The following is an 18493-nucleotide window of genomic DNA, read 5'->3' on the forward strand; positions in this document are numbered from 1 at the left end:
TACCCCACTGGAAAAGTATCTAGATGCAGTAGCTCAACATGTTCCCCCCAAAAATATAACTCACATTTCAAGAGTTGCCGGAACCGTACAAATGTACTTTAACAACGCATCTTGGTCTGAGACATTAATTGAAAAGGGAATAGACATCGGAGCATGCCACGTGAATATCTCACCAATCGCAATTGCTCCCACAAAAGTAACAGTGTCAAATGTCCCACCGGAAATAAGCCATCAAATGCTTCGCGGATTACTATCAAAATACGGCGCAGTGACAGGTAAAATCCGAACGCTACGTGCCTCTACAACTAGGCCTGAATTCGCTCACATCAAGAGCTTTAGAAGACAGGCTCTAATGCACTTTGGCGACAATACAATCGGCTCCATACCCAAAATAATCAACACAGAAATAGACGGAGTACCCTACACCTTTTATATTACTGTTGCTGCTCAGTGCTTTTACTGCCACGAAGAAGGCCATGTAAGGAAGTTATGCCCGTATATACCCAGAAATGAGAAACCGGTTAACAACACTACTAACCCTAGCGAATCAGAGAATCAGAAGCAGCAAGCAGCCAACCCCAAAAAACAGAGCATCCCTAACAAACAACAAAGACCTCAAGGAAACAGCTCTCAGCCCAGTACCGAGGAGACAAAATCAAGTGGTAGCACTAAAGAAACCCAACTTTCGAAAGAACCTCCACCAACATCGATTAAAAGCAATCCTAGAGAAAAGGAAACGGAACACAGACAACTAACTATCTCTGATAAAGATACAAATAACGAAGAGGAGCAAGAAACAAAAAAGGAAAAAAAGCCAAAGACAAACCAGCGCAGCCGCAGCAGGGAACCTTTGCCTCCAAGCACTCTGGAACCCTCCCAGCAGCCTGTAGAGGGGGATGAAGAGATCGAGCTTCTTGAGTCCTCAGATGATGAAGAGGAAACTGGAAATGCAAGTCTTCCTCACACTGAAGGCCCACTTACAAGTGAGCAGCTTCAGAGCTTTCTTAAAAAAGTTCGAGGCTCTTCACAAAAACTGCTGACAGCCTATGACTACACCGCTGACATCAGTGGCCTTATCACCCAGCTGGAAGAGTTAAGAACTATTCTGGCAGGAAAAAGAGGGAGAAAAACCACCAATCTCAGGAAAAGGATATACTACCTGATAAACGGGCTTGAATCCCAGCGGCAGCGTAACTATCCATAAAGGAAGTGAGGATTACCGCACCAAATAAAACTAAACCATAAAAATAATGAGCACCTCAATAAACCTTCTCTCACTAAACGCTAGAGGATGTGCCACACCACTGCGAAACAGGCTGGTCCTGCAGCATATCCTTGCCCACCGACCAGAAATAGTTATGCTGCAGGAAACAAACTTCCATTGCAATAGCAAAGCTTCATATCAACACTGGAAAAACTGGCCTTATACCATGCACCACTGTCCTGCCATACAACTTCATGGATCGGGAGTCAGCATTGGAATTCACCAAAACAGCGCTCTAAAAATAGAAATAATCGATACCTTTCCTGGGTGTGCAATATATGCACTCATTACAACTCAGACAGGAAAGAAAATATATATCATTAACATATACATCCCACAAAATGACCAGCTTGCAGTGCAGGTACTGGAGTTTGTGCGAAACCACCTCAGCAAGGTCAATGACCACATCATACTGGCAGGGGACTTCAACTGCACTCTGGATCCTGCAATAGACAGACAGCAATGCCAAGAACATCGACACTCACTAGCTCAGCTTCTCCAGGATGTAATAAATGACTTCGAGCTGACTGACACCTTCAGACACTTGCACCCACATGAGAAAATGTTCTCCTGGAGAGCCAAAGGTGGTCCTACCAGTGTCTTATACCAGGCACGGCTCGACAGATACTACACATCGATGCACACAATACCCTACATCAGGAGAGTCACATACCATCCATCTCATGCATCAGACCATGATTCCATCCTTCTTAACATTTGCTTTCCTGGACACACCAGATACAAAGGAGGAGCATACTGGATATTTAACAACAGCCTACTAAAGGATACAGAATATCTCAGAACCTCTAAAATCTATATCGAAACTCTCATCAGAGATATATCTACTTCACAATCAATTTCCGAGTGGTGGTCACTTTTTAAATCCAAAGTTAAGGTATTCACCCAAAAATATAGTCACCGAAGAAATTTGAACAAGCATTCAGCCCTTAAAAATTTGCAACAACAACAGCAATTGCATCATCCAGAATCTGAGGAATACCAGTCCCTAGAAGCCACCATATGCTCACACCTAGAGCACTCTGCAAGAGGAGCACTAATAAGAGCACGACGCAAACATATTAACTTCGCAGATGCCCCTACAAAGTATTTCTTTTCACTAGAAAAACGCCAACAAGAGTGCACCACTATATCTGCTATTAAAACAGATAATGGAAACATCATAGAAAATCATGACGAAATCCTCTTATATACCTTGCAGTACTACAAAAATTTGTACCAAGCCAACCCAACATCTATGGAGGCCACGAATAAAATTCTCTCCGATGTGAAAAGACTCTCACCAATAACAAGGCGTAACACAGAACTCCCTATCACGTTACACGATCTGAAAACTGCCTGCACCTCCTTACCTAAAGATAAATCTCCTGGCATAGACGGGCTCACCACTGAATTTTATCAGTCCTTCTGGGAACAGCTTGGACCTATCCTCTACAGAGTATTTGTCGAAGCGAATACCAATGGCTTTCCACTCAATATGACAACATCAGTTATCAAACTCATTCCAAAGAAAGGAGACGCAACGAAACTAGGAAACTGGAGACCCATCTCTATCACAAACACCGACTGCAAAATTATATCCAAAGCCATTGCCAACAAACTTAAACCCGCTCTGAGCGAAATAATAAATAGGCATCAGAGCTATTCCATCCCTGGAAGATCTATCCACGAAAACTTACATCTCATAAGGGATCTCATAAGCATAGCGAACAACAACAGTGAAACAATGGGTCTTGTAACACTAGACCAAGAAAAAGCTTTCGACCGCGTTGAACACCTTTACCTCTTCAACTGCTTGAAAGCATTTGGCTTTGGCTCAGGCATCATTCACTCTATTAAAATGTTGTATGCCAAGGCACAGTTTTGCATGAAAATAAACAACAGGCTTACCATAACTGCACCATACAGCAGAGGTATTAAACAAGGCTGTCCACTCTCCGGTCCTCTTTACACAATTGCCATCGAACCCTTTCTGTGTAGACTCGGCATGCTGCTCAAAGCATGCCGCCCTAAACTTCCCTACCAAACCATAACCCTGACAGCATATGCTGATGATGTTACAATCATAGCCCACAAAGAAGAGGACTTTCATAACATACAAATGGCATACCAACAATATCAGGCAGCCTCAGGAGCCAAACTAAACACACATAAAACCATAGGACTGTGGTGTGGCAAATGGAAAAACCGAACCGATTCCCCAATGTCTGGTACCTGGTCCACAGAGGGAAACAAATACCTGGGGATTTACCTAGGAAACACACCCTCTTATGTGGATAAGAACTGGGAAACACTAAACAAGCGTTTCAAGCAAGTTCTGGGAAAGTGGGCAGCAATACGAGCCTCTGCCTCCACAAGAGGGAGAACAATAATCGTTAACCAAATAGCCACCTAGTGTCCTTTGGCATACACTAAAGATTCTTACGCCACCAGTGCAATTCATCAAACAAATAAAGTCAACCGTATATCGATTCATATGGAATAAAACAAACTGGCTTTCCTACTCCCAGCTATGTACTTCTCTCAAAGATGGAGGACAAAAGTTGGTCTCCATTGACAACAGGATAACAACGTTCCGTGCTCGATTTCTCATAAATGCTCTACAACAGGAAATATCACACAAATGCACCACTGAGTATATTTTCACTTCTGCCACTAGAGGTCTCTCTCTCTCCACCACCTTAAGAATGACAACAGCTCAAGTACCTGTAAATTTAACAAACTTCTACAAAGATGCCCTTCGACGATGGAAGAAGCTAAACCTCCAGCATACAGTGAAGACAGCATCCCTACCTGAAATCCTCATGGAACCCATCTTTCACAACACGATGGTAAGAAGCCCGATCACTCAGAAAGAATTTTTCTTTCCTCCATGGAGCTGGCGAAACGTGAGAATCTTGGGTGATATTCTTTCTCCAAGCCTCACCTGGCGCTTTCCAAATTCGCTCGAAAACCTAGAATATGGGAATGAGTCTGAGCAGATAGACACCGTAAAGGCCGCGTTTCAAGCCGCTATGCCTGATAGCATAACAGAAGTGGGGCTTAGCCCTCCAAACTCAGAAGTTTTGGCGCCTATCTTTCTGATAAAAACCAATAACTCATGGGAGAAACTTACACCCAGCAACACCAACAAGATCTACAGCACACTAACACAACAGTCGAACCAAAGCACTTTGTTGGAAAATCCTGCATCATCTGATCAAACACTATTTCAATGGGATCTACCATATCGCACAAGAGCCATCAAACCTGACGCAGATATTCAGTGGAGAATGTGGCATAATATATTACCCACTCCTACTATATTACGAAAATTTAACTCAAACGACTCAGATAACTGCCTCTTCTGCTACCAATTAGGAACGGTCCGGCATATCTACTTGGAATGCCCAGTCAACACTAAATTAATCAGTTTGACTCGGGAAACGGCAGCTCTTACCTGTGGTAAACTTCATACAGAAGAGGAATATTTCAATCTCGTCCATGCGGAGTCAAATAACCATTCATTCTGCAATTACCTTTTCATCACCGCAAAAGCGGTAATATACAACTTCTACCTCAGACATACAAGACCAGACAGCACAGCAACTTCACAGAGAGAGGCAACTGACCAACTCACTGCAGCCTTCCAACAAAAGGTGAGATGTCGGATCCTACACGAGCATCACCACCATAGGCAAAACAACACCTTAGATCTTTTCCACCAAGAATGGAATCCACGGAATCAACTCCTGGCTGAGCAGGGCGACTGCATTATAATCCACTTTCCAGCATAGAAGAGACACCTTTACCCCCCCCCCCCCCCAAAAAAAAAAAGAAAGGGGGAAGAAAGAAGGACTGTTGTGCTTAACAGTGCAAAAGTTAATCAGCTGGCACCCTCATGATAATAGATAATATTGTGCAATAGTAACTTCTGTGTTCTTCCACATTTATGTTCTTATGTTAAAATAAGATCTTATGTTATCATGTTAAAATAACTCTTAATGGCTTTAATTTATTTAAAAAAAAAAAAAAATGTAATTAGCCTTATAAGTGACTTCGATGTAACATACCTCAACAAGAGTATGAGCATGTAACCTCTCTGTCTGACTGCAGAGAACCAAAAACCGGTTAATCCTGTATATAAGATTGTTATGTTTACAATAAAAAAAAAAATATATATATATATATATATATATATTGAAGGAATGAAAGAAAGGAAAAGCAGTAGGATTAAATAGCAGCTTACCAGTGGTGTCGCGTGCCCATTTCGGTTGGGTGTGCTGTCGTGTGGCTTATGCAACCTGTGCCATAAATTCACGTCAATTTCACTGTATGATTGCATTTTCATGAATGTATGAAAGTTTTAAGAGTGCATAGTGCATCAGTGCTCATCTTAATTGGTCCAATACAATTAAGATGAGCACTGATGGATAACCATGATATTTTAATACTTTTGAATAGTTTAATTTATCAATTAATTGTAACCTAATCTGCATAGGAGAAGTGTCTCATGTACTCAGTTTTTGCATCTTTGTGCTTGCTGAGTAAATTTAGAAGAGGATGATGAAGCTTACCTCCTTCAACTAGAATCATGCAATTTGCAAAAGCTCTGGCAGAAAACAGGATATTCAGTAGATCGTCAACACTGTTTCCCCATTGCCCCAAAAAAAGTTTTAAGTTATTTTTAGAAAATATAAATAACTTAAAACTTTTGTATTTAAGTTATTTATATTTTAAGTTATATATATACAGACAGGTTTGTATATATATTAAAAACTTGTCTGCATTGGCATCCTAACCATCAATTTACACTTCACGCACCTAAAACAGATGAAACTCATGTCAAATTACAGGTTTCAATTGGATTAGTTGACACAACCAATCACAGCCACTGAATTCTGGGTGCTACTGTCTCAGTACACACCCTATCTCACCTTCTGGGTAGTTTAAAACCACCCGAGTGCTAAGAATTTGATCCACTGCACCATCTGTATGTCTGTTCAAAGGGCTCAAAGGTGCCCATATTTGTGACTGCACACCTAGACTATTAACGTGAATATAATACAATGTTTACATGTAGAAAAAGAGTCCTCCTCACAAAGCATTAGCATCACAGCCACTGAATTCTGGATGCTACTGTCTCAGCGCACACCCTGTATCGCCCTCTGGGTGGTTTAAAACCACCAGTGTGCTAAGAATTTGATCCACTGCTCCATCTGTATGTCTGTTCAAAGGCATCCGGTGTCCATATTTGTGACTCACACCTGGGCTATTAACGTGAATGTGATTCGATGTTTATGTGTTGAAAAGTGTCCTCCTCACAAAGCATTAGCACAGTGTTTAATTTTAGGAATCACAGACCAATTCAGGAAACAATCAGTGGAGTCTTTAACAGGAATAAATGCAAAAATATAATTTCAGTGACACTGCTATTCTGTTGGTGTGACCACACACACACACACCTAGTACACCCTGAATATATGCTCCTGCAGCTTACTAACAGTCTGTTGAGGATAACCATTTTTCTAGTCACAATTGAAGATAGAAATGATGTAAAAGGATTTATGTCTGTACCATTTATCAGCTCCATTTCATTTCACCAAAGTTAGCGAAAATTCTCAAGAAATGTAAAATCTGCACTTCCTTTACTCCTCTAACCAAACTGCGTTCCTTATTCAATACATCTAACCCGACATGGAGACATGTCAGTTTAGATGTACTGAGTAAGGAACATACTAAAGTACTAAACCTAAATGTTTAGGTTTTGGTACAAATGCAGTGTACCCTGTTCTGGTCAGACAGAACCCATTGAGATGCATAAAGAGCATGTGAGAGACATCATGTATTGCAGAACTGCAGCCAGTGCAGTATCTAATCACATTCTTAATTCTGCTGAATTCTAACAATTAAGATACTATCACTCATCCAGTGATAGTATCCATCATCTGGAAAAAAAATTACAAAACAGTTTTAGATGCTATGATGAGCTTGAGAGAAGAATTACTGAATCAACAGAAACTGCCCTCAATTCAGCCCATCTTAATACTAACCTCAGCTATAACCTCTTTGTTTGCCACTCCTCAGCTATCCAACTTTGGCATACATGAGATCATGACTGCGTAAGCATGCCCAACAATACTATGGCATCCAGAATGCCTTCAAATGTCAGCAATCCATTTGTAACTTAATTTATGGCTATTGTTCTCCTGTAATGTACATTTTTTGTATTTCTCTTTTCATGTTATGCACCATTTAGCCAAGCATGTATACATTGCATGTACACGTATATAAAATACAGACTTCAGAAACACCACTTAAATCTGCTGGTCAGAAAAATATTTTTTTTCACCCACAGTATAAATTGTGGTAAAATGTATATATACACACACCTGACAATAATATTTTAACTTTATTGTAAAATACACAGAATACTACAGAAATACAACCTTAATGCACCTTTATCTCTCTTGCAAAATTAAAGAACTTATTCAACTCATCCAAGAATCCACTTTCTCCACTTCCCCATCCTGGAGTATACGATATTCATTGACCTGTAATTTGCCTTATATAGGTGAAACAGGATGCGCAATTCCTATCTGAAGAAAGGAACATAAATAGCACATTAAATTTAATAACTGTGGTAAACCTGGCCTTTCTGATAGTGCCCTGAATACTCTACATAGAAATTTATGCTCATGGCATGAGCATAAATTTAAAGAGGCCTATGAAATTCTTATCAATCACGCTAATCTTAACAATAATTGTGGGCTAAAAATCCCAAGAATATGGATGGCACATATAAGATAGGTAACAAAATTTTCTGGCCTGACATACAAAATTCGTGCCAATTTTAAAATGCAATGTTTGACAGATAGCATCATCTCTGGAGAGGTTAGTGTGCCAGTTTCAACTCTCTACCTGCATTGTTCAGTTGGAGGCATTTGTTTAACTAACACATGGCACGCTAAATTGCAGTGTTAAAAATTGAGTACCGTGTTGTGATAAAGTTTTTCACCAAAGAAGGGCTTTCTCCAAGTGCTATAAAACAGCTTTGGATGGTGTTTATGGGGAAGCTTTTCCTTCATATCCCGCCATGAAGGAATGGGCTAAACAGTTTTGCCCAGGAACAGAGAGCATCGAAGATGTTTGTTGAGGAGGAACTGTTCAATGACAGATGGCTGAAGCTCAAAGAAATCTCAGCAAGGTTGGGCTTTCTATAACAACCATCTTTCGCATCATTCATAAGAAGCTTCACAGTGCAAGGGGTGCCCCGACTTCTCTCTTCAATTCAGGAGCATGTGACCTGTTTCTGCAACTTTTTAGAGATTTACCAAGGGAATCAGAGAGAAGTGGTGGAATCCATTGTGACTGGGGATGAAGCCATGGTCCTTTATTATGATCCTCTTTCCAAAAGGAAATCCATCAAGTGACGCGCAAACCAAGTGAAGCACAGCCGAGAAAAGCTAAGATTACTCAGTCAGCCAAACAGATCATGGCAACAATTTGTTGGGACTGCCAGGGAATTCTCTTGATTAACTTCAAAGATAGGAATACATCATGAATGCAGAATATCATGCTTCACTCCTGCACAAACTGTGTGACACCATAAAGAAGAAAAGACAAGGAATGCTGAGTCATGGTGTTTGTGTGCTTCACAACAATGCTCCAGTCCATACAGCTATTGTTGAAGGTTGCAGTGAAAGACTGTGGCTGTGGAAAGAAAGTAGGAGATTGAACACCAACCCTACAGCCCAGATCTAGCAAGCAGTGACTACTACCTCTTCTCAAAATTGAAGAAAGACCTTTGAAGAAGAAAATTTGCAGATGACAATGAGGTGAAAGTTGCAGTTTTAGGCCATTTTGCAGACAAAAATACAGACTATTTTTTTCAAGTGCATTGAAATGTTAATTCAAAGATGTGAAAAGTGTGTTGAAGTAAAGGGCGATTACGATGACAAGTGACACAGTTGTTTTCTTTCTATCACCTCTAAAAGTTAGCCAGGCCAGAAACTTATGGACCCACCCTCGTATTCTATGCACATAACCTTTTGGTCTAAGACGTAATATAATTAGGACTGCAGTAATCTAGGATCATAGCTTTAATATAACACTTATGTTAAATTATTGATTAAGTCACCAATTTCACTGTTAAAAGTATTTATATGAATCTGATGATGCTATAAATAGAAGATACCCTTGATGTAGTGGTTTTTTTTTCACTAGAGGTCAGGCCAATAGAATAATAGTTGATCAAATCATTATCACACTCTTTGATATGTAATATAGTGTGTATGTGTGTGTGCACGTGCGCTACAGATGATGACCTTAATATGAAAGTTGAAATGTCAGGAAATTAAAGTAATTGCTCCTAACACGGTTGCAGTCTCCATAATTCACCGAAATGAAAGCTTGCAACTTTTATCTCAAATATAAATATTTACTGCATGAAATTCATCAATCAGCCTTCAAATAAACAAACACAATTCATATTTCAGCAATGTTCCAGAGGTATTTGTTTACATCAGCTCAAGATACATTCATTTCCCATGACTAAATGATATTTAGCTCATTAATAAATTCAAAGACCATGTTTTATTGCTTAAAAGTCTAATCAGCTGAAAATATTAGAATATTGCAGCATTTAATATCATAAGAATAAATATAAAATTATTTTAATTTGTATTACATGAAATCTCCAAGGACTGCAAAGACTCATCATTAGAGGGCAAACTACTCCACTGCAAATCACTGTTACCCCCTCACTTCACCTCCAACAATATGATATTACTACCAGCAAATGCAGGGCACCATCTATCTCCCACCACTAATATATATATTGTCTGTAAATTGTGTGTTCTCATTTCTGGAAGTCTGTGCGGTTAGCTGAGTGGCTATGCGCCTCACAACCATATGACTGGGAAAGGAGTGTCCTGGGTTCAATTCCCGTCGCTGACGTGAGGAGCTTAAGGATCTTTCTCAGCCACAGTCAAGTTAGCCAGTCTTGGGTGTGGACAGTAGGTTTTTTCTTCCCAGTTTATCTGGGGTTTTTCATCCAGAGAAGCAGGCAAACCTGCCTTAAGAACTTAACACCACTACGGACATAGGATACACTGGGGCATAGGGCTGACCACCTTATCCTGAGAATGGTTGAGGTCCAATGATCAATAAACCCTCGACACCGCAAGGTAAAAGAGGGAAAAAGGAAAAATGAGAAGGAGATGCATGATAGATGAAAAACCTGACTTTCCAGAGGGGGAAAAAAAAAACCCTGCTACCTCAGTATGAGATTGACTAACTCACCTTCAATTGAAAAAGCTCATAAAGATTCCTCTCTTCAAACTCAGTTCTTATACAATATAAGGGCACATTGTTCTTCAAAATGAACTACACAGCCCAAAATGAACAGCAAATATTTCACAATCTTCATACAGTTTAACTAACTATATGGAGAATATAAATAATTAAGGCAATATAACTTTATATGCAATTTTTGGCCAAAAAATTATTTTTAAACTTCCACAAACATTACCCATAGAAGCTATAATGAAAACTATTTAATCATCATTTTGTTCCTACAGCAGAATAATGTTTTGAAGAATGTTTATTGTAATTGATAAATATTTCACTTTCTAAGACCTGATAAATTATTATATATGTGTTAACAGATATTCACAAAAAATAACAATATATCCTAAAAATGTGCAAATATTAAATAAATAAATGTTTAATTTAGCTAACGATCAACTGATGCATAGTCAAAACTATAATAAAATGATGGGGTAAACTTGCGCACGCACATATACGAAGGTGGTCTGAAAAGTTCTCGGCCTAACAATGAAAAAATAAATTTATAATTTCAAAATTATTTTTTATTTTTCAACATAATCTCCCTTAAGACTAATACATTTATTCTAGCGATGATCCAGCACTATTAACCCATCCCTGTAGTGGTTCTCAGTAAGATCTGAAAAATACCCCTCTACAGCTGTAATCATCTCTTGATTCGAAGAAAAACGCTGACCAGCGAGGAAGAGTTTTAGTTTTGGGAAGAGATAGAAGTCAGATGGAGCCAAATCTGAGGAATAGGATGGATGTTTCAACAATTCAATGTGCAGATCCTGCACATTGACTCGCCGATCATCCAATACCATATTGTGCACTTGATCAATGATTTCTGGTGTTGTTACATTTTTTGGACATCCTTCACGTGGATCATCTTCAAGGCTGGTATGGCCACATTTAAACTCTGCAGCCCATTTCTTAATTGTCGAAAACGAAGGAGAAGAATGCCCATAAACTTTTATGAACTTCGAATAAATTTCTTTTGTCATTAAACCTTCTTTTACAAAGAATTTTATAACCGCACGATACTCAATTTTATCCATTTCAAGGGATACAGACAACTTTTGCTTCAGACAGCTGTATAAAACAAACTACTAGATAGAATGACTTGAAATTTCACATGGAGCTTATGACAGATGTATCAACTTTGAAAAAAAATCTCTTGCCGATAGTGTTGCCATCTATGGTCGAGAACTTTTCAGACCACTCTTGTATATATACAGAATTTAAAAAGATACAGAGTCACATGATATCAATACTAAAGGTTTTCATGTATTTATTCCACATTCTGTAATGGGATGGGAAAATTCACTTATTCTTCCCACCCCCAAACTGGATAATATTTGCAGTCTCTAACCAATTGTTTGTGTGTTCAAATTCCACTGCCGGTACAGATGTCTGTGAATGCCTTTAGGAGGTGGATGAATTTCATCAGCAGGATGGAAATAGCAAAGATAAGAATGCTTAGCATGTGTTATGTGACCAGAAAGGATTTTCTGAGAAATGACTATGTAAGGGGAATGGTGAAAGTTATGAACTTAGGAGCAAAGATACAGGAAGCAAGGATGAGATGGTTTGGTCATGTGAGAAGGAGAGAGGATGGGTATGTGGGAAGAAAGGTCATGCAGATGGATATGCAGGGGAGGAGGAAGTGTGGGCAGCCAACGAAGAGATGGAGGGAGCTAGTGGAGGAGGACCTGAGGATGAAGGACTTAGATGTGGTTACAGCCCAAGACAGGAGAGAATGTGGAGGAGACTCATTAAGAACAGCAACCCTACTTAAGTGGGAAGCTGAGGAAGGAAGAAAGAAAGTGTCTTGAAGAGAAGTTCAGATTTGGCCTATAAAAAAGTGTTTCTGAACTGTGTAACTCTTAGTTCACATCAATAGTACTATGCTCAATGTGTTTACATTGAACATAGTACTTTTGTATGGGATTTGCAAAATCTAGGATTTGTGAAATATAAAAAATCATTTTTTATCATGCTTTTGTTACTTGTTGATTTTTGTCCTCAAATGAGAAATTATTATTTTTCTTGCATGTAATACAATTTTGGTGTCACTGCACAAATCCCACCTGGTATATGTTTCCTGTTGTTTGTGTTCATAAAAAAAATTTGAATGATATTCACAGCTACATTTTCACCTTCCAGACAAAGTACACCATTCTGCAATTTCTTTTCTACAAGGCCAGATTCAATTGCGTTTTTTTTTTAATTGCCACTAAAGCAATTAAGGCTGTGAGGCCACTGGCCAGTTTCAGTTTAAACATTTTGCAGAATGATAAACTGCTACCTCCAAGTCAACTTTGTCTAAGGCTAAGTGAACTTTGTTTGAAAAGCCCTTAAATGTTCCAGGCATCCTACACAGAATTTGAACATGTCATTTGAAACAAGGGACACTGGCATTACGTGGACATAAGATCGTACCATAAGTTGAAAGATTGCTCTCAGTATGACGGGGCCATATGTCATTATCAACTGTTTATTCCTTCACTCTGTGGAACCTCTGGTTCCACAGAGTGAAGGAATAAACATCTACTTTCCTACAAGTGTTGTTAGTCTCCATAAAACCACAACAGCAAACCAAAATACTAAAATACCATTTGCTAACATGGTCATGATCCACAGTTTCTCTAGATATGTTAATTCCTATGGCAATCAGCTAAGACAGAATTCTTTCTTTCTTTTTGTATTTTCTATGAATCTTAATTATGTTAAAATGGAATGACTGAAAACGAACTGTTAGAGGAAGAGGAGGTTGCCATTTTACTCATTAACATTGATAATGCACGTGTTGGTGAGACTTACCTACCCATTCTATCAAAACAGTTTCTGGATTCTTAGCTAAATTATTCTGCTGATTACTCTGCAAAGGCATTTGATAGAATACCACAAGGAACTCTGTTACATAAATTAGAACAAATGAGGATGGTTATGTTAAAAATGACACTGGTTATGTGGATAAGAGGGTGGCTGCTTAGCGGATATCAAAAAATGGCACACGTGGAGGCAGAATCAAGGTGAAGACAGGTGACTTGTGGTGTGCTGTAATTTAGTAGTAGTATTAGCTAAGAGAATGTTATTTTGGTAATGTTGTGTTTACATTCACCATTTGCTGTTTTACAACTCCTCACAGGTTTTAAACAAAACTGCCAGATAAGTGATTAGATACCTCATGACTTACTGTATATATAAAAAAAGGAATGACTAAAACATAAATTTCTCTCACCACTAGGGCCAGCGGACTTTCCAACAATGACTTCAATTCGTGAAGATCAGCTTCTGCCTAAAGGAGACTAAGTCAATAAAAATTGCCAAAATATTAACATATTAATTTTCTCGTTAATAAAAATAAGAGTATGTTGAATATGACACCAGTAATTCATGCATAATACTGTTATTGTCTGGACATGATAGTGCTGTGTAAAAACACAAAGGGAAGTTTCTGCATCTATTTTGATAATGCAAGCAAAATAAATGAAAATACACTTGCATTCATTTTGTGGTCATCACCAATAATCCGGGGGGGGGAATAATATAAACATGCATTCATGTAATAATTAACAAAAAAATATCTGTTCAAACAACTGCATTCTGCTTACAGGAGAAGGAAATTAAGGAGACACTGATGGCAAATTCACCACTTCATAAATTTGTTCAGTTTCAGACTTACCTTTATTCTACAGTGTGAAGTCCCTTCTAAGAGTTCATCTTGGGTCATAAAATTTCTTCTCAAAAATTTTTACAAACAACACTTGTGTTATGATAAATATTATTTTATCAGTTTACTATTATAATTACAGCTATTTTGCCTGCTTCAGTTTAGGAGTACCCCTGTTTAAATGTCATTGGCTATTTACTCATGGGTTCTTAGGGCATTATGAGTGTAGATGTACTAAAAAGTATATGTAGCTTAAGGAATAGAAAATTGCACATACCTTTTTCTGGGTGTTGTGGCTTTTCCTCTGTCTGCGATGTCGAGAACTGCAGAGTGTGTGTGTGGTGTGTGGGGGGGGGGGTAGGCAGTTTGGTAGAATAAGTTAGAAAAACCCGGGTTTTTCTAACTTATTCTACCAAACTGCCTACCCCCCACCCCACACACACACACCACACACACACTCTGCAGTTCTCGACATCGCAGACAGAGGAAAAGCCACAACACCCAGAAAAAGGTATGTGCAATTTTCTATTCCTTAAGCTACATATACTTTTTAGTACATCTACACTCATAATGCCCTAAGAACCCATGAGTAAATAGCCAATGACATTTAAACAGGGGTACTCCTAAACTGAAGCAGGCAAAATAGCTGTAATTATAATAGTTTATAATGAGGAGTAACATGGGAGTTTTCCCAGAAATAATATACATTATTTTATCGGTTTTTTTTTCTAATTGTACTTTCAATTTAAAATATACAGATAGATAAATTAATTTAATTGGATTACTTATTTGTGTTTCTTTCTGAGAGATAGTGACAATCATAAAAAAAAATTAAAGGGAGCAAAAACTATAAAACAACTTGTTTGCAACAAAATTACATTCTGAACATCATATTGTACGCTTTACATTATACAGAACCATAATGGCAGCTAGGAGCTGTTCTGAACATGCATGAAGATTCTGCCTCACTAAGTGATCTCTCCAAATCAAAAGAGAGAGAGAGAGAAGAGATGCAAAATGGAAACAAACGAAGCATACGTAACTGAATGGGACAAAATTAAGATGGGCCACAGTGCGTGATTTATTCTCAATTTCAAAAGTCGGTAAAGACATTTTACTATGTTGGACATCTAATGATCAGAATACGTTGATTGCATCCATTTGCTCAAAGGTCAGAAATTACAGAAAGTAGAGTTTCTATTAATCAGAGGAGCCTATGGGATAATGCAAACCTTCACAAAAGTTCCTTCAAATCTGAGACTCTTCAAGGAATGCTGTGAAGCTCTTGCAGTTGACCTAATCTAAACTACATGGTCTAAATTTGCAATTCTGGGAAATAGTTACTAATTCTCAATATTTATCTAAAGTTCATTCATGAAGTGTATATGCAAATATTACGCACTTTCTATGTTAAACACACACGCATGCACGTGTTGATATAGTTATTCCTTTTTTGGATACACTTTTAATATTCTCTTTACATGAATAATTTATTAATTGTTCTGATGATCAGAATATGTTGATTCCATCCATTTTCTCAAAGATCAGAAATAAAAGAAAGTAGAGTTTCTACTACTCAGAGAGTATGGGATAATGCAAACCTTCGCATAAGCAATTTTCATGCAAAAATTATAATTTAATTGTTAAATTTATTTTATTCTTAATTTACTAATCTTGTTTTTAAACAGTCTCCTTACTTTTACATACCAGTAACAAGCCTTTTCAATGGCTGAGTTTATTTATGGATGTGAATGGTGGGAGAGTGATAGAACAGAAGCACTCTATAACATCTATTGCCATTCCATTCTCGCTCCATTATTTTTGTGTATTCACTCTGATCATGTGATATTATTAAATACTTTATTTTTCTTACATAATTTACGTATACAGTCAGTTCATTATGCTTACAAATTATGCTAGTATTAGTAATGAAGTTTCTGACATATTATGCAACCAGCAGAAATGGTATGAAAGGACTTGACTGTGAAAGATGGGATTTATTAACAACAGTAAAATACTGCCATGTATATTGTTCTATGCAAATAACTTCCAACCTTTTTCTTTGTCTAAAATATCATAGACAATAGGAACAAGGCATGTGGTAAACTCCAGCACAGGACAAAAGGATCCAAGTTTATTCCTGGGCAGGCTGATGAAAGCCAATTTTAGAATATTCAAAAATAGCTTCTCAAATTTATGAGAAATAATATACATCAAATTTCATACATACAGAAGAGCACTACGGTCAACTTTCACTACATTATGAACTAAAAAACATTATAAGAAATTATGAAAAAAAAAAAGTCCTATCTCAATTCCCATAGGCACAATACTATTCTAAGCAAAATTCACTAAAGCAAACTATCTACCATAACTTGAATTCCTATGAGTTCGTAATAGTGATAATGGTTATATTACTTTGTACCATCTCAAATCATTCTGCCAAAGTTTAACCCTATTATTACGGGCGACTCCAAGGAGTCCTTAGACTCATCGAGGTACACCCTAAACATCATGTCCATCACAACTATTCGACATTCACACAGTATCTATCATACTTTGCCTTGAGCTCATTCACTGTCATGGCACCCACAACAGACTCTTGCAGCTTATTCCACTCATTCACCACTCTAAAAGTAAAAAACCCAGTTATAACACCCTTACTAACCACACTTGTCCAGCTTCCATGGATGTCCCCTAGTCCTTCCACCACCAGTCCTATTCTCAAAAACATCCTCTGAATTAATCCTATAGAAACCCTTCAGCAATTTGAATGTCTCAATCATATCTCCCCTTTTCTGCCTATCAACCAATTTCTGCAGCCCACAAATCTTCAACCTGTTCTCATAAGGTTCATTCCATAGACCTGCTATCATCTTGGTCACTCACCTCTGGATCCTCTCAACCTCCTCCCCATCAAGAAGAAACCTAGGTGGCCATATCTGGGCACAGTAATCAAGATGGGGTCTTAAGGCTCGATACAGAGGAACAATAACTTGCTTATCTCTGCTCGTCAAAGCATTCTTCAGCATTCAAGTGATTTGATGAGCTGATTTAGCCACTTTTGCGATGTTCCCCCTAAACTTCAACTCCCTATCCACCAACACTCCGAAGTCCCTGGCCTCATCAATCTCCTGGAATAAAAACAAACCCTATAAATGATCCGACTGACAAAACAGATGACTTGGGAAATTTTGGCAGAGAACACCTTACAAAATAAATTTAATATAACCTGTTCAAAACAAGAGTAGGTGTGTCACTTTTCATCATTTTGAAAAATTTTGTAATTAAAAATATTGCATAAGCCAAAAACTGAAATAGCTCAAAAACTTTTAGGAAAGATCTTTCAATACCAAATTAAATGAAATTCAATCAGCTGTAGAGTTGAGTTATTATATGCATACAGATGAAGAGACTTGCATTAAATGGCAAACTATTACATTATTAATCCTTACTACTCAGAAACTGCCATCCAACCATCAATTTATTATTCTTCACATTTAATTCTAATTTATGCAGTAATCAATGTAGAAGTCTGTCAAACATATATGTAAATTAAGAATATCATATTCTCTGACCAAACTCAAGCATTACTTAATTACAAAATCCGAGCAGATTAAAATAAGAGCTACGTTTACCATAACCAAACTGAACCAAAGAGTTTCATGATTCAATACCTGTTTTGTCCCTATTCTATGCCCCTCCCATACTTTCAAATTTTCAAAGTGTGATTAAAGTATAATTAATTATACATCTATACCCACATCTCTGAACATTAATAGTGTTTCCTCCTACTGTACAGCTGTGACTAAGACGTGATATAAGCATGCTGTATGACTCGTTCAGATTTTAACTGTTGTTACCAGATCTTCTGCCTTCTCTATGAAAGAAGCTCATGACATATTGAGCAAAATATATAGGAGTAATAAAATATGTTTAGTTTTTTCTTACATGTGTAAAGTCGTTATTTAAAAATTATATTATGTCTAATGTGCATGTCTCTATTAATTCTAGAAATTTACTGCAAATTCCTTTGCACATTCCTGTATGCACAAGTGGGGACATTCAATTTATTCACACTACCTTATTATTACCGAGGCTCTGCAATATCTTTATATAACCTAGAGCCAATATGGATGGGCTAGAAAGTGGCTGATGAATAGACATCAGTGAGCAGTATGTTGCAGTTAAGTCAGTAGGTGACTTGTGGTGTGTTATAAGGCTCA

At 37.8% G+C, this 18493-nt stretch overlaps 1 protein-coding gene across 1 annotated transcript in view; it reads right to left on the reverse strand.

Annotated features, from left to right (window-relative positions):
* LOC150104511 (WD repeat-containing protein 26) overlaps positions 1 to 18493 on the reverse strand; it is a 400251-nt gene that overhangs the window by 320482 nt on the left and 61276 nt on the right. The window contains exon 3 of the mRNA XM_090395688.1: positions 13836 to 13892. Coding sequence (XP_090251814.1) covers positions 13836 to 13892 — 57 coding nt within the window. The remainder of the gene's footprint in view (positions 1 to 13835; positions 13893 to 18493) is intronic.

Source organism: Typopeltis vanoorti, chromosome 7, assembly GCF_054136105.1.
Source record: "Typopeltis vanoorti isolate ZY-2024b chromosome 7, IOZ_Tvanoo_1.0, whole genome shotgun sequence".
Lineage (NCBI taxonomy): Eukaryota > Metazoa > Arthropoda > Arachnida > Uropygi > Thelyphonidae > Typopeltis > Typopeltis vanoorti.